Source organism: Pelophylax lessonae (genome assembly GCF_965119305.1).
Source record: "Pelophylax lessonae genome assembly, chromosome: 5".
NCBI classification, from domain to species: Eukaryota; Metazoa; Chordata; class Amphibia; order Anura; family Ranidae; genus Pelophylax; species Pelophylax lessonae.
The window spans coordinates 544,118,026-544,134,297 of NC_138772.1; the positions used below are offsets into that span (position 1 = coordinate 544,118,026).

The following is a 16,272-nucleotide window of genomic DNA, read 5'->3' on the forward strand; positions in this document are numbered from 1 at the left end:
GTGCCATGATTCAAAAGAATTCAACTTGAATTCATTTCTCCAGCACTCCAGTGGTGATTTTATTTGCAAATTGACTATAATCAGAACCATTATCAGCACTGGAAGTCAGGGCTGCCATCAGGGGGGGCCAGGCCATGCACTTGTAGGGGGCCCAGGCCTCCCGAGGGGCCCGGCCGCTCAGGACCAACCAACGAGATTGAGTTGTTGCTACTGTGGTAACTAGCAATTGCTAAAGCAGGACAGCCGCGGAGTAAGCTGATGCAGCGGAAGGGATGTCTCTTTGCTGGTTTGGGCTTTCTATTTGCTGGATTGGGGTGTCTTTTTGCTGGATTGGGGTGTCTCTTTGCTGAATATATGCAGATGTCTCTTTGCTGAATTAGATTCATTTTTAAATACTAAGTTGTAAAAATGTTAAAATAAAAGTGGGTGCACCGAAAGACTCGTGGGATGGCTAGTGGTTGGATTTGGTGGGACGGCCCTAGGGAATGTTGGTTGTCAGGCCCAGAGGGGCCCAGGCCTAAAGCGGTGTAAGGGGCACCAAAATTTCTGATGGCTGCCCTGCTGGTAGTAGAGGAATTTATTAACACCTATGAAGTTGCTCAGCATCCTCTCGCACCTCCCAAAACAAACATCAGGGGGCGCTGTACTCAAGGGCAATAACTAGAAACCCTGGAGGCTTGCTCAGGACAAGATGATCAATGTTCAGGACAACACCAGCCAATGAGGATTGTTTATTCTCATCCAAAAGGAGACGTGCCGAGATACAATGGAACCCAACAGTTGGCTAAAGATTTTTCAAATTCTGTGTCCTACAGTGAAAATAAAGAAATTCCAAAAAAAGGGCACAACCTGAAGTTTTGCTGGCAGTTATCTTCCTTGGAATTTTCCTTTCAACCTTTTCAATTAGTGTCACCCTTCATCTGGCAGGCTGGGCATGAGGAGATTAATAGAGAGCCTCAGTCTTATGGGAGCCAAAGGGGAAGCTGCTAAACATTCCTAATTTTTCATATATTGCCCCAAGCTGGGTAATGGAAGTGGCATATAAAGAAGTTATTATAATCGGGTACCAGACTTGGCACATATACAGAATATAAACAGGTTCTAGATGTGACACATACAGAGGTTATTATAATCAGGTTCCAAACATGGCACATACAAAGGATATTATAGTCAGGTACCAGACGTGGCACATACAAAGGATATTATAGTCAGGTACTAGACGTGGCACATATAGAGGATAGTATAATCAGGTACCAAACATGGCACAAAGGTTACTATAAACAGGTACCAGACGTGGCACATACAGAGGTTATTATAATCGGGGGACTAAATGTGGCACCTACAGAGGTTATTATAATCATGTTCCAGATGTGACACATATTGTACAGTGGTTTATATAATTAGGTACCAGGCGTGGCACAAAGGTTATTATAATCGGGTACCAGACATGACACATACAGAGGGGCCATTATAATTGAGTACCAGACATGGCACATAGAGAAGATATTATAATCAGGTACCAGACGTGGCACATCCAGAGGATGTTACAATCAGGTACCAGACGTGGCACATCCAGAGGATGTTATAATCAGGTACCACATGTGGTACATCCAGAGGATGGTATAATCAGGTACCAGACGTGGTACATCCAGAGGATGTTATAATCAGGTACCAGACGTGGCACATCCAGAGGATGTTATATTCAGGTACCAGACATGGCACATCCAGAGAATGTTATAATCAGGTACCACATGTGGCACATCCAGAGGATGTTATAATCAGGTACCAGATGTGGCACATCCAGAGGATGCTATGATCAGGTACCAGACGTGGCACATCCAGAGGATGTTATAATCAGGTACCAGATGTGGCACATCCAGAGAATGTTATAATCAGGTACCCCATGTGGTACATCCAGAGGATGGTATAATCAGGTACCAGACGTGGCACATCCAGAGGATGTTATAATCAGGTTCCAGACGTGGCACATCCAGAGGATGTTATATTCAGGTACCAGACGTGGCACATCCAGAGGATGTTATAATCAGGTACCACATGTGGTACATCCAGAGGATGCTATAATCAGGTACCAGATGTGGCACATCCAAAGGATGTTATAATCAGGTAGCACACGTGGGTACATCCAGAGGATGTTATAATCAGGTACCACATGTGGTACATCCAGAGGATGTTACAATCGGGTACCAGACGTGGTACATCCAGAGGATGTTATATTAAGGTACCAGATGCGGCACAAGGAAATTTAAGGAAATGACCGAACACCAAATGTTACGATTGGTTACCAGATAAATATTTGGCGCTGGATATATCCAGTAGGTAACTAATATGGTTCTCTACTGCTCACCAAGACTAGAAAGATATCCTTGCATGGATCTAGTTGGGCCCTGGGATGGCACAGCCCAGCTCTCAGGGAGACTGGATGGCTCATTTTTGGGTTATGTGAATAGAAAATGTTTTTTTTTTTCTGTGGCAAAGTATCATGGTATGGTACCATGATCCGGGGGCTTAGTGTGAAGTCTACAGTGGAGGTGGAAGGTGGACTCACTTGCTTGGCTTGTCTTCGGGACTCCTCCAAACTGCGGCCCCTCTCCGCTGCCCTCTCCTGCACCTTCCCCAGCCGCTCCCGGGCGCCCTGTACCAAGGACTGGGTCATGTCCCCTTCTTGTTTCCGACTCACATCCTTGAGACGGGAGCAGACGGACTCTAGGCTGGACAGCTTTTCCTCGTTCAGCTGAATCTCCTGAACCAGACCCTGAGAAAGAAATATCACACATTGTACTGGGTGGCAGCCACAAATGCAGCACCAACACTTCCTAGTGGGCCCAACATGGGCGGCCATCACGATCCTCTGGCTTCTGTACTTTCTAACCCATAACAAGTAGTTCCTGAGTTCTGGAATCCCTGGATGAATACTTGTAGAGAGTTGGTGACTGAAGTACGTATTGATGCTGGAGGATCCACATGGCAGCCAGGCAGTTAGCATTTTAAAAGGAGGCTAGAAATGCCAGCCCACGTACCTTATGTTCCTGAATCTGATTTGTGACGGTCTCTAAGATGACGCTGGGTGGTCCAGCCGTGTTGAGTCGCCCCTCTGCTTGTCCGATCCACTGGGACACTTCCTGCATGGTGCTGTGGAACTCGGTTATCATTGCCAGCCCATCCGACAAGCACACCTGTTAGACAGAACAGTGTCAGGGGTGAGGACAGCGAGCGCACAACTCTGCTACGGATCCGGATACAGTTCAGGCTGACTCACCTTTCTGTCCTGCACCTTGGTGTATGCGCTCTCCCACTTTTGTTCCAGTATCCGTAACTGGTGCTCAGCACTGGAACCTCGAGGTTGAGGGCTGGAGGCCAGGAGACGCTGGAGACGGTCCCGCACGCTGTTATATGTGTGCTGCTTAGACTCCATCTCTTTACACAGATCCTGGGCAATCAGAGGAGTAATATAACCAATGTAAGTGTGCAGGAAGAAGAATAGTAATGTGCAGGAGGCAGAGGGAATAGAGCAAAGTGCAGGAGGCAGAGGGAATAGAGCAAAGTGCAGGAGGCAGAGGGAATAGAGCAGAGTGCAGGAGGCAGAGGGAATAGAGCAAAGTGCAGGGGGCAGAGGGAATAGAGCAGAGTGCAGGAGGCAGAGGGAATAGAGCAAAGTGTAGGGGGCAGAGGGAATAGAGCAGAGTGCAGGAGGCAGTGGGAATAGAGCAGGGGGCAGAGGGAATAGAGCAGAGTGCAGGGGGCAGAGGGAATAGAGCAGGGGGCAGAGGGAATAGAGCAGAGTGCAGGGAGCAGAGGGAATAGAGCAGAGTGCAGGGGGCAGAGGGAATAGAGCAGAGTGCAAGAGGCAGAGGGAATAGAGCAGAGTGCAAGAGGCAGAGGAGATATAGCATAGTGCAAGAGGCAGAGAAAATTTAGCAGAGTACAGCATGTAGAAGAAATATGACTGAGTGCAGAAGAAGAGGAAATACAGCAGAGTGCAGGAGGCAGAGGAGATGCAGCACTGTCCAGGATGCAGAGGAAATATGGGTGAGTGCAGGAGGCAGAAGAAATATGGGTGAGTGCAGGAGGCAGAGCAAATACAGTAGACGGTAGATGAAACACAGCATACTGCAGGAGGCAGATGGAATATAACACTGTGCAGGGGGCAGAGGAAATACAGCAGAGCGCAGGGGGCAGAGGCAATACAGCAGAGTGCATGGGGAAAAAGAAGATAGAATAGAATGCAGGAGGCAGAGGAAATACCATAGAGTGCAGGTGAAAGAGAGGACACAGCATAGTGCAGGAGACAGATTTAATATGGCAGAGTTCAGGAGGAAGAATAAATACAGTAGAGTGCAGGGAACATCGAAAAAAAAACAGTAAACTGCAGCAAGAAAAGGAATACAGTGGGTACAGGAGGCAAAAAAAATACAGAACAGGGGGAAGAGGAGATACAGCAAAGTGCAGGAGGCAAAGGAGATACAGAAAAATGCAGAAGGCAGAGGAGATACAGCAAAGTGCAGGAGGCATAGGAAATTCAGCAGAGTACAGCATGTATAAAAAAATATGATTAAGTGCAGTTGGAAGAGGAAATACAGCAGAGTGCAGGGGGCAGAGGAGGTACAGCACAGTGCAGGATGCAGAGAACTTATGGCTGAGTGCAGAAGGCAGAGGAAATACAGTAGAAGGTAGATAAAAAATAGCATACTGCAGGAGGCAGTGGCAATATAACACTGTGCAGAAAGAAGAGGGAATGCAACCGAGTGCAGTGGGCAGAGGCAATACAGCAGAGTGCAGGGGTAAAAGGAGATAGAAAAGAGTGCAGGAGGCAGAGGAAATATCATAAAGGGCAGGTGAAAGAGAGGACACAGCATAGTGCAGGAGGCAGATGAAATATGGCAGAGTTCAACAGGCAGAATAAATACAATAGAGTGCAGGAGACAGACAATACAGCAGAGTGTAGCAGAAAAAGGAATACAGTGAGGTGCAGGAAACAAAGGAATTGCAGCAGATTTGCAGAAGAAAGAGAAAATACAGCAAGGTACAGGAGGCAAAGAAAATGCAGAAGAGTACAGGAGGCAGAGGAGATGCAGCAAAGTGCAGGAGGCAGAGGAGATACAGGAAAGTGCAGGAGGTAGAGGAGATACAGCACAGTGCAGGAGGCAGAGGAGATACAGCACAGCGCAGGAGGCAGAAGAGATACAGCACAGCGCAGGAGGCAGAGGCGATGCAGCACAGCGCAGGAGGCAGAGGCGATGCAGCACAGCGCAGGAGGCAGAGGTGATGCAGCACAGCGCAGGAGGCAGAGGCGATACAGCACAGTGCAGGAGGCAGAGGAGATACAGCAAAGTACAGGATGCAGATGAAATATTCCTGAGTGCAGGAGGCAGAGCAAATACAGTATAAGGTAGAGGAAATACAGCATACTGCAGCAGGCAGAGGGAAAACAGCAGTGTGAAGAAGGAAGAGGGAATGCAACAGAGAGAAGAAGGAAGAGGGAATACAGCAGAGTGCAGGGGTAAAAGGAGATATAATAGAGTGCAGAAGGCAGAGGAAATACAGCAGAGTGTAGAAGACAGAGAGGACACAGCATAGTTCAGGAGGCAGAGGAAATATGGCAGAGGGCTAAAAGGCAGAAGAAATACAACAGAATGCAGGAGGCAGGGAGAATGCAGCAGAGTGCAGGAAGCAGAGGAAATCCAGTACAGTGCAGAAGGAAATGAAATACAGTGGGGTACAGGAAGCAGAAATACAGTAGAATTGCAGGAGATGGGGGAGATCAGAGGATACAATAGAACGCAGGAGGCAAAGTAAATATAGTAAAGCGGAGAAGACAGAGGAAATACAGAACAGTGCAGAAGGAAATAGAGTACCACGATGGAGGAGAGAAGAGAAGAAGCTTAGAATAAAGAAGTATAACATGCAGCATGATGTAGAAGAAGGGCTGAACAAACACTTGAAGCCTCTGAATATCAAGGAAAGTTGACTTATAAAATCTCCATTTTGTGCAGCCAGCACACCCAATGACACGGCCCGATACTTGTTATACTCTTAAAGCGGAGTCCACTCACCAGGTGTTTGGTCAGAGCGTCTCTGGTGGATTCCGGATGACCCCACACAGGTTTGCAGAAGGACAGACGGGCCTCCACCTCTTCCAGCCACTGCAGTAGATCGGTGACCTCCAGAGCCACATCCTGCACCTTTGAGAAAGGGGGGACACGGGTTTACCGAATGGGCTAAACTTTTACCAAACCCATAAGCACATACATGATATATTAGCAATGAAAATTCATAATAAACTATATTACCAAAAGTATTGGGACACCTGTCTTTACACACACATGAACATTATTGGCATCCCAGTCTTAGTCTGTAGGGTTCAATATTGAGTTGGCCGGCCCTTTGCAGCTATAACAGCTTCAACTCTTCTGGGAAGGCTGTCCACAAGGTTTAGGAGTGTGTCTATGGGAATGTTTGACCATTCTTCCAGAAGAGCATTTGTGAGGTCAGGCACTGATATTGGATGAGAAGGCCTGGCTCGCAGTTTCCCCTCTAATTCATCCTAAAGGTGTTCTATTGGGTTGAGGTCAGGACTGTGCAGGCCAGTCAAGTTCCTCCACCCCAAACTCGCTCATCCATGTCTTTTTGGACCTTGCTTTGTGCAGTGGTGCACAGCCATGTTGGAACAGGAAGGGGCCATCCCCAAACTCCTCCCACAAAATTGGGAGCATGAAATTGTCCAAAATGTCTTGGTATGCTGACACCTTAAGAGTTCCCTTCACTGGAACTAAGGGGCCAATTTGGATGCATCCAAATTTCCAAATTACAACAATAACGAATTTAAACTAATCCGAAATGATGAAACAAAATTTAGGGCAAAATTTGAATTCGAACAGTGTTCTAATCTAATTTGAATAGTTTTTGAATTCGAATAGTTTTCTATTCTAATTTGGGTAGTTTTCAAATTCAAATTTCCAAAGAGAATAAAATAGAATAGAAAAGAAGGGATAGACTAGGGAAAAATAGAATAGGATATAATAGAATAGAATAGAAAATAAAAGGATATAATATAATAGAGTAAAACAGAACAGAATACAAAATAAAAGAATAGAAAAATATAGAATAGAAAATAAAGGGATAGAATCATAGGCGTGCGCAGGGGGTGTGCCAAGTGTGCCTGGGCACACCCTAATCACTACGCTGCAGGATGGAGAGTGGGGAAAGGGGCTAGTAAATATGTAATTTACTGGTGCCTTCCTTTTCCAAATGAACATTGTGAACACAACTAGGTTTACTATGCTTCAGTTTGTGAATGAACAGGAAGCCGCTCAGCCCAGAGCACTTCCCATTCATTCACTGTCCAGTGCAGCTAAGGCTGCAGAGAAAGGTGTGTGTGTGTTTGAGCTTTGGGGTGCACACCCCAATGCAATAGGCTGTGCACACCTATGGATAGAATATAAAAGAAAAGAATAGAATAGAAAAAAAAATATATAGTCAAACAGAACAAAATAGAATATAAAATAAAAGAACAGAATAAAATAGAATAGAAAATAAAGGAAAATAATAGAATAAAAAATAAAATTGAATAAAATAGAAAGAATATAACCATCTTCTGAAATTCAAATTTCAAATAGAATAAACGGAAACGAATTCTGAAAACAAATTAAACAAATTAAACTGATTTAACTAAACTAATTTATGTAAACACTGAATTGAATACAATATGAAAGAAAAGAATAGAGTAGAAAAAAAGAATAGAATAGTAAAAAACAGTATATAACTTACTTCCAAAATTTGAATTTCAAATAGAGTAAATTCAAATTTGAATAGAAAAGAATAGAATATAATTAAAATAAATAGAATAGAAAATATAATAGAATAGAAAGAATATAACCATTTCCCAAAATTCAAATAGAATAAATTAGTATTGGAAAATTAAATAGAATTGAATAGAATCAAATAGATTTAAAGTGGAGTTCCACCCATTTTTGGAACTGTAGATCTATGTAATCCCCTTTAAAATGGCTTTTACCAATGGAAACTTTTTTTTTTTTTTTGCTAGTAAATACCTTAATTTCTGCTTTATTCCTCCTCTCCTCACTTCCGGGTCCGATCGACGATGACGTCATTCGGCGATTCGCAGTGTCTGCTGGGATGTATTCTATTCCAGAAATCTCGTAGTAGCTGAGCTGTACTGAGCCGTGCCTGCCCCACCTCCGCCCCGCCTCCTCTCATTGAGTTGTATTGTATGAATGTATGAAGGCCGTTCTCTGCCCCGCCTCCGCCCCGCCTCCGCCCCGCCCCGCCTCCTCTCATTGAGTTGTATTGTATGAATGTATTAAGGCCGTTCTCTGCCCCGCCTCCGCCCCGCCTCCTCTCATTGAGTTGTATTGTATGAATGTATTAAGGCCATTCTCTGCCTTGCCTCCGCCCCGCCTCCGCCCCGCCTCCTCTCATTGAGTTGTATTGTATGCAATGTATTAAGGCCTCCTCCGCCCTGCCTCCCTAGAGGCGGGGCGGAGGCGGTGCAGAGAACGGCCTTAATACATTCATACAATACAACTCAGTGAGAGGAGGCGGGGCGGAGGCGGGGCAGGCACGGCTCAATACAGCTCAGCTACTGCGAGATTTCTGGAATAGAATACATCCCAGCAGACACTGCGAATCGCCGAATGACGTCATCGCCGATCGGACCCGGAAGTGAAGAGAGGAGAAATAAAGCAGAAATTAAGGTATTTACTAGCAAAAAAAAAAAAAAGTTTCCATTGGTAAAAGCCGTTTTAAAGGGGATTACATAGATCTATGTATTCCAACCTATTAAAAATGGGTGGAACTCCGCTTTAAATAGAATAGAAAATAAAAGAATAGACTAGACTAGAATAGAAAAGAAAATAATAGAATAGAATAAAATAGCAAAAAACAATAGAATAGAAGGAATATAACCATGTTCCGAAATTCTAATTTTGAATACAATAAATTTGAATTCGAATAGAATAGAAAATAATAGAATAGAATAGACTAGAAAATAATAGAACAGAATAGAATAAACAAAGAATATAATAATCTAACAGTCTTCCAAAATTCAAATTTTGAATAGAAAAAATTTGAATAGAATGAAATAGAATAGAATATAATAGAAAAGAAAAGAATAGAACAGAAAAAAAGAATAGAATAGAAAAAAGCAATAGAATAGAATGGAATAGAAAGAATATAACCATCTTCCAAAATTCGAATTTTGAATGGAATAAACGGAACAAATTCCGAGAACAAATTTAACAAATTTAAGTAAACGAATTAATGTAAATACCGAAACGAAAGGAAACAAATGTTTTGGTTCTGCACATATCTAGCTGCAATCTGTTACATTGTTGTTCCTGGGTTTGGATACAATTTTTTGGGGTCACCTATATTATTCTTGAAGAAGACAGATGGGAAGGCGTTTTTATAACTCATCCTTTAATAGGCTCCTCTAAAAGATCAAAATCACGAGGAATTAGTTTGCATGTAATCTTTGCAGTTGTTTTTGGTCTTTTGGGCAGCTTATCTATTACCCTGCTGAGGTCATTCTCCAGCTCCAGCTGTCGTCTCTCCGTCTCGCTCTGGACAAACTCCCAACGCTGCGTCAGTTCGGTCAGCTTGGCCTGGAGCGCCTCTGCCCCGTCCCCGAGAGAGGTCAGCAAGATCGCCCGCCCGGCTTCATCCACCGACTCCACTGTGCGGGTGTGAGACAGCACATCATTCCGCAGGACCTGCAGGGGGCGACATACAACAACCACACTGTAACCCTGATACAGTATACAGTAAACCCCCCCCTCCATCATGGGGGTTACGTTCCGGACCCACCCGCGAAAAGTGTAAATCCGCGAAATAGAAATAGCCTATATAGGCATGTTTTTATAACTTTCACTGTACCGGGACCGCAAAAACTGAACCGCGATATAATGGGGGTTTACTGTATGCAGAAAGATAGCGGGATAGTTATTAAGGGTTTTTTTTTTTTTGTAATGTAGTACTTATAATTTTTTTACCCTTTTGGAATTTAACCACTTAAGCCAAGGAGGATTTTCCTGCTCAAAGACCAGGGCCTATTTTGCGATTCGGCACTGCGTGAATTTAACAGACAATTGCGCGGTCGTGCGACGCTGTACCCAAATGAAATTGACATCCTTTTTTCCCCACAAATAGAGCTTTCTTTTGGTAGTATTTAATCACCTGTGCGATTTTTCCTTTTTGCGCTATAAACAAAAAAAGAGCGACAATTTTTAAAAAATAACAATATTTTACACATTTTTTTTATATGAAATTCCCCCCCAAAAAAATTTAAAAATCAAAATTTTTTAACATTTTAGGCCAATTTGTTTTCTGCTTCATATTTTTGGTGAAAAAAAATCGCAATAAGCGTATTTTGATTGGTTTGCGCAAAAGTTATTGCGTTTACTAACTACGGGAAAGATTTATGTCATTTTTATTGTTTTTTTTTTTTTAAGCTATACATATGCACTGTTACTGTAAAAATGACACTGGCAGGGAAGGGGTAAACTATATGAGAAATCCAGGGGTTAAGTGTGTCCCTAGGGGCGTGCTTCTAACTGTCAAGGGGCGTGGCTTTTGTTGTACCACAGAGACATACGATCCTACATAGCAGGACCGTATGATCTCTGCAGTTACACCAGAGAGAATGACAGGCGGCTTTCTTTACATCAGCGCCTGCCTTTCTCCCTCTCCAGCGGGAAATTGCGAGTGGCCAGCAGACATCAGAGCCGCCGGTCACTCGCGCTGGGATGGCAGTGAACGAGCGGGGGCGGGAGCACGCCTCCGGCGGCGCACGCTCGCCCCCTATTGGCTCGCGGCGAGTGACGTACCTATACGTCACTTTGCCCAGGGGGGCTGACCGCCGCAGTATATGTACTTGCGGTGGTCGGCAAGTGGTTAAAAAGCAGTTCTGAGAGGTTTCTCTGCTTACAACCTCCCCTTCAGTCTTGCACAGTTCAGGATCCTCTCCTGGAGTGAAATGGCTTCCTCTGATATCACTGCACACTCTGAGCTTCTCACAATGTGCATTAGAAGCTGCAGCAAGTCAGATCGAGCCCTGCCTCATTTCCTGGCTGGGGAACGTCCAGCATCATCTAGCCTGCACAGGTGTCAAACTGGTGGCCCTCCAGCTGTTGCAGAACTACAAGTCCCATGAGGCATTGCAAGGCTGACAGTTACAAGCATGACTCCCACAGGCAGAGGCATGATAGGATTTGTAGTTCCGCAAAGCTGCCAGTTTGACACCCCTGAGCGCTTTACTCCCCAACCTGCCTGTAACTGGCTCACCCCTTTTCATTTATTGGGTTTCCGAACTTTCAGTCATGGATGTTCCGCATTAAATGTGGGTGTTAAGTGGGGTACACACTATAAGAAAATCGGGCGAACGATCGTCCGATTTTTCCTGGTTGTTTCACAGCAAATCGAACCGATGAACGAAAATTCGCACAAAAATTCTCGCACGACAAAGGCTTTTTTTTTTTTTTTTTGTTGTTGTTTGTTTCTGATCATACGCAGTCTCTCTTTTCTGATTTTTCTTGTACAAAAATCGTACGAAAACAGTACACATTAAACGAAAATCTTCGTTTTTTTTCCCATACGATCCAAATGTGCCCATCATAGTGCCTCCTTAGATCCGGAAGAGCCCATCTTAGCCGCCCCCCCCCCCCCCATTAATCCAAGAGTGCCCATCAGAGCCCCCACCCCCCTTCCCCCTTAGATCCAGAAGTGACCCAATCAAAACCCCCCTTTAGAAGTGCCCATCACAGTTCCACCTTAGATCCAAAAGTGCCCATCAGAGCCCCCTTAGATCCAGAAGTGCCCATTACAGATCCCACTTAGAGCCAGAATTGCCCATCACAGTTCCCCCTTAGATCAACAAGTACCCACCAGAGCCCCCTTAGATCCAGAAGTGCCCATTACAGATCCCACTTAGAGCCAGAAGTGCCCATCACAGTTCCCCCTTAGATCAACAAGTGCCCATCAGAGCCCCCTTAGAGTCAGAAGTGCCCATCACAGTTCCCCCTTAGATCAAAAAGTGCCCATCAAAGCTCTTCTTTAGATCAGGAAGTGCTGCCCATCACAGTTCCCCCTTAGATCCGGAAGAGCCCATTACAGCCTCCCCACCCCTAAAATCCAGGAGTGCCTATCAGAGTCCCCCCTTCCCCCCCTTAGATCCAGAAGCGAATAGTCAAAGCCCTCCATTAGACCCAGAAGTGGCTGTTAGAGTTCCCCTTAGATTCAGAAGTGCACATCAGAGCCCTCCCATAGATCCAAAAGTCCCCAGAACAGTTCTCTTCTTAGATCCAGAAGTGCCTATCACAGCCCCATTAGATCCAGGAGTGCCCATCAGAGCCCCGCCCCCCCCAAGATCCAGAAGTGCCCATCAGAGTTCCCCTTAGACCTAGAAGTGCCCATCAGAGTTCCCTCTTAGATCCAGGAGAGCCCATTACGTTTTCTCCTTAGATCCAGGAGTGCCCATCAATGTCCCCCCTTAGAGCCAGAAGTGCCCATCACAGTTTCTCCTTAGATCCAAACGTGCCCTTTTAGAGCCCTCCTGTAGATCCAGAAGTGCCCATCACAGCCTCCTTAGATCCAGAAGTGCCCATCACATGTCCCCCTTAGATCCAAAAGTTCCCATCAGAGCCCTCATTTAGATCCAGAAGTGCCCATCACAGTTCCCTAATAGATCCAAAAGTGCCCATCACAGTTCCCCCAAATATCCAAAAGTGCCCATCAGAGCTCTCTATAGATACAGAATTGCCCATCAGAGTCCCCCCTTAGATCCAGAAGTGCCCATCGCTGTTCTTCCTTAGATCCAAAAGTGCCCATCAGAGCCCCTTACATCCAGAAGTGCCCATCACAGTTCCCCCTTTAGATCCAGAAGTGCCCTTCAAAGCCCCCCTTAGAGCCAGAAGTGCCCATCACAGTTTTTCCTTAGATCCAGAAGTGCCCATCAGACCCCCTTAGATCCAGAAGTGACCAGTCAGAGCCCTCCCTTAGATCCAGAAGTGGCTGTTAAAGTTCCCCTTGGATTCAGAAGTGCACATCAGAACCCTCCCCAAGATCCAAAAGTGTCCATCACAGTTCCCTTCTTAGATCCAGAAGTGCCCATCACAGCCCCCTTAGATCCAGGAGTGTCCATCAGAGCCCCTCCCCCTCCCCCAAGATCCAGAAGTGCCCAATAGAGTTCCCCTTAGACCTAGAAGTGCCCACCAGTGTTCCCCCTTATATCCAGGGGAGCCCATCACGGTTCCCCCTTAAATTCAGGAGTGCCCATCAGAGCTCCCCCTTAGATCCACTAGTGCCCACCAGGTGAATTGTGGGAGGGTCATGGCTGGCTAGCTGGAGGTGGATAAGCCGGTCTCCATTATATAACACAGACCACTGGCAGCCAGCTGTGGAATCGGACAGTTTCTATGGGCTAAAGAAAAAAAACTGTAGTGGGCCGGATGTGGCCCACAGGTCATAGTTTGGAGACCCCCGGGCTGTAGTTATGTCCTTGCATCGTATACATTTGGGCAGCCAATTTTTTAGGTAGGTATGGTTTTAACTCAATGCATGTTGACATGGTCAAGGCTGTGCTAAAGGCCTCTCTATAGGGGAAGTGTGCATCATGTACAATGTTGTGTTGGTTCCTCAAGCCAAAAAATGGGATTGTGTAGGCAAAAGCATATATTAAAACAATTATATTTATTTTACAGGTTTGGTACAATGCAGTATATTCAGTATATATGGAAAAAACACATAGAGATTGCAGTGGCGGTCGGTGCCGCTAGTTCCAACTTATACTTGAGTCTAATAGGTGATTCCGTTGTTTGAACTGTGGAGACATCCGGAGGGGATGTGAGTCAAAACAGACGGTTTCCAACGCGTTTCGGCTGTAGGAATGTAACAATCAATATTGTAAAACTAATGTAAAATGTTCTTTTATTTTTGTTTTCAACATTATATTTCAATTTCACTAATGTAATAATTGTTCACTTTTTAGAATAATATGTGGTGATACCTTGACAAAGGCTAAAAAATTCCTACAGCCGAAACGCGTCGGACTCCATCTGTTTTGACTCACATCCCCTCCGGATGTCTCCACAGTTCAAACAACGGAATCACCTATTAGACTCAAGTATAAGTTGGAACTAGCGGCACCGACCGCCACTGCAATCTCTATGTGTTTTTTTCCATATATACTGAATATACTGCATTGTACCAAACTTGTAAAATAAATATAATTGTTTTAATATATGCTTTTGCCTACACAATCCCATTTTTTGGCTTGAGGAACCAACACAACATTGTTCTATTATTTAGGGATGACGGCAACCACCCATACTCCTAGTAGTTCCTTAGACCACTTATGGCACTTTTCCACTGCAAGTTCCGGCTCGGCTCTACTCGGCCCTGCTTGGCCCAGTTTGCTTTTCCACTGCTGGTACCGCATGGTACGGTGCTGGAACGGTTCGGTACGGTACGGTACGGTTTGCTTTTCCACTAAAGTAGTACTAAAGTTAAGTGGGTGGGATAACAACGGGGTGGGTGGGATTCTCTGACCAATCAGTGGCTAGTAGTGACTGCATGCAAAGGATTGTGGGATATGGTACCAGTTATGGTACCTGTTGGAACCACAATTGAGTAGGTACTATTTTTTCAGAGCCGTACCGTTCGGTTCCATGCAGTGGAAAAGCGCCACCGTACCGCACCGAACCGTTCTGACACTATACCATGCGGTACCAGCAGTGGAAAAGCGCAAAAGCGTGCCGAACCGTTCGGTTCCATGCAGTGGAAAAGCGCCATTATAGTGTGCATCATGTACAACTCTCTATTCTAAACACATTGAGGACATTTATGAAGGTGGAAGTTCCCACTGCACTCACCTTGTGTTTGGCCAGCTCGATCTCACAGGTCTGCAGGTCAGTACAGGGCTGGCGGGGCCCCTGGAGCTGCTCCTTGGTGTGGGAGAGCCAGTTCAGGAGCTCCTCCAGCTGGTTCTGGAACTGCCCAAGTCCCAGCAAGGCATCTTCCAACTGGTGCTGTGTAGACAGGGACAAGATTTATTACAAAAAAAATAAAATAAAAATCTCCCACACCTGGATCTAGTCACTGATGATCTACAAGTCCCAGCGGGCTATCCGGGGCTTCTAGTGTCTTACTTGATAGGTCATTACAGTCTGCCCAGCAATGAAGGAACAAAGCAGAACATCTTATACCTAGCTTCCTCAATTAAATGCTTCTATAAAATTTTGAATGAATAGAACCGGCACCTGACGGTTCACAGCCTCCTCCTCCAGCCGGTCCCAGCGCTCTCTGTAGTCGCTCAGCTGCGATCCATCAGACTTGTCTAGGTTCTGGTGCCCGATGCTCTCCAGCTCCACTCGATGCTGATACAGCTCTCTCTTAAATTCCTGTTTTAAAACATATGGTAATAAGTTATCACTGGGTGAGTGAATGGTGGGCACTGCCCATGTAGATACCAGTACTGGTCTATTTCTGCAGACCTACTATGACCCCAGCTAGTCCCATACTGGAGACCTGCAGCCTGCATAGCTACTTGCAAAGCACTTTTGAACCCATTTGTACCTTTCATGTACCCTGAAAATTCTACCCTTTATCTAAAACTCCTTCTGAAAAACAAGTAGTGTACTTCCTGACATGCAAGCACGTGACCCACGGGCAAAAATAATACACCATAAAAGGCAAAACTTATTTTATCAAGAAATTCTTTAATTGCTCCACAGAATTTGTTGTGTACTGCCTGACATGTCCTTGTGGCCTTTTTTATGTTGGGAGGACCATTCGTACACTCAGAAAAAGGTTCGGTGAACATCGAAGGTTTGTTGAAGCAGGTAATGATAAACATAGTGTCCCCCGTCATTTTTTGACACACCACGATCATTCTTTTCTAGGGCTGAAAGTTTGGATTTTAGAATCCATACCTGCTATCCCCCAAACGGGCCCAACGCTTTAAACAGCTATGTCAAAGAGAAGCTTTTTGGATCTACACATTGGACACTTTGGTACCTGGGGGCCTCAATGAGGAGGTAGAAACCAACTCTTTGGTATAGGGCCCTACTCTTATTTAGAGTCATGGTTTGCCCACACGCAAGTTCATGAGTGTATGTTGTGGACAAACCCTTCATTCTCGTCCTGTGGGTGTTTTTTTATGGTAAGTTTATACCAGCCAATATGCACATATGTATGAGCATGTGTGCATGTAGGGTCTCTTCTAGAATTTGATATATAATT

General features: G+C 45.1%; 1 protein-coding gene across 1 annotated transcript in view; it reads right to left on the bottom strand.

Annotated features, from left to right (window-relative positions):
- Positions 1–16,272, bottom strand: part of LOC309555398 (microtubule-actin cross-linking factor 1, isoforms 6/7-like) — a 191,160-nt gene that overhangs the window by 76,644 nt on the left and 98,244 nt on the right. The window contains exons 18-24 of the mRNA XM_082257413.1: positions 15,291–15,431; positions 14,904–15,059; positions 9,552–9,749; positions 6,072–6,200; positions 3,278–3,448; positions 3,039–3,194; positions 2,567–2,773 (exon numbers count right to left, since the gene is read on the bottom strand). Of these exons, the coding sequence (XP_082113539.1) occupies positions 2,567–2,773; positions 3,039–3,194; positions 3,278–3,448; positions 6,072–6,200; positions 9,552–9,749; positions 14,904–15,059; positions 15,291–15,431 (1,158 nt within the window). The remainder of the gene's footprint in view (positions 1–2,566; positions 2,774–3,038; positions 3,195–3,277; positions 3,449–6,071; positions 6,201–9,551; positions 9,750–14,903; positions 15,060–15,290; positions 15,432–16,272) is intronic.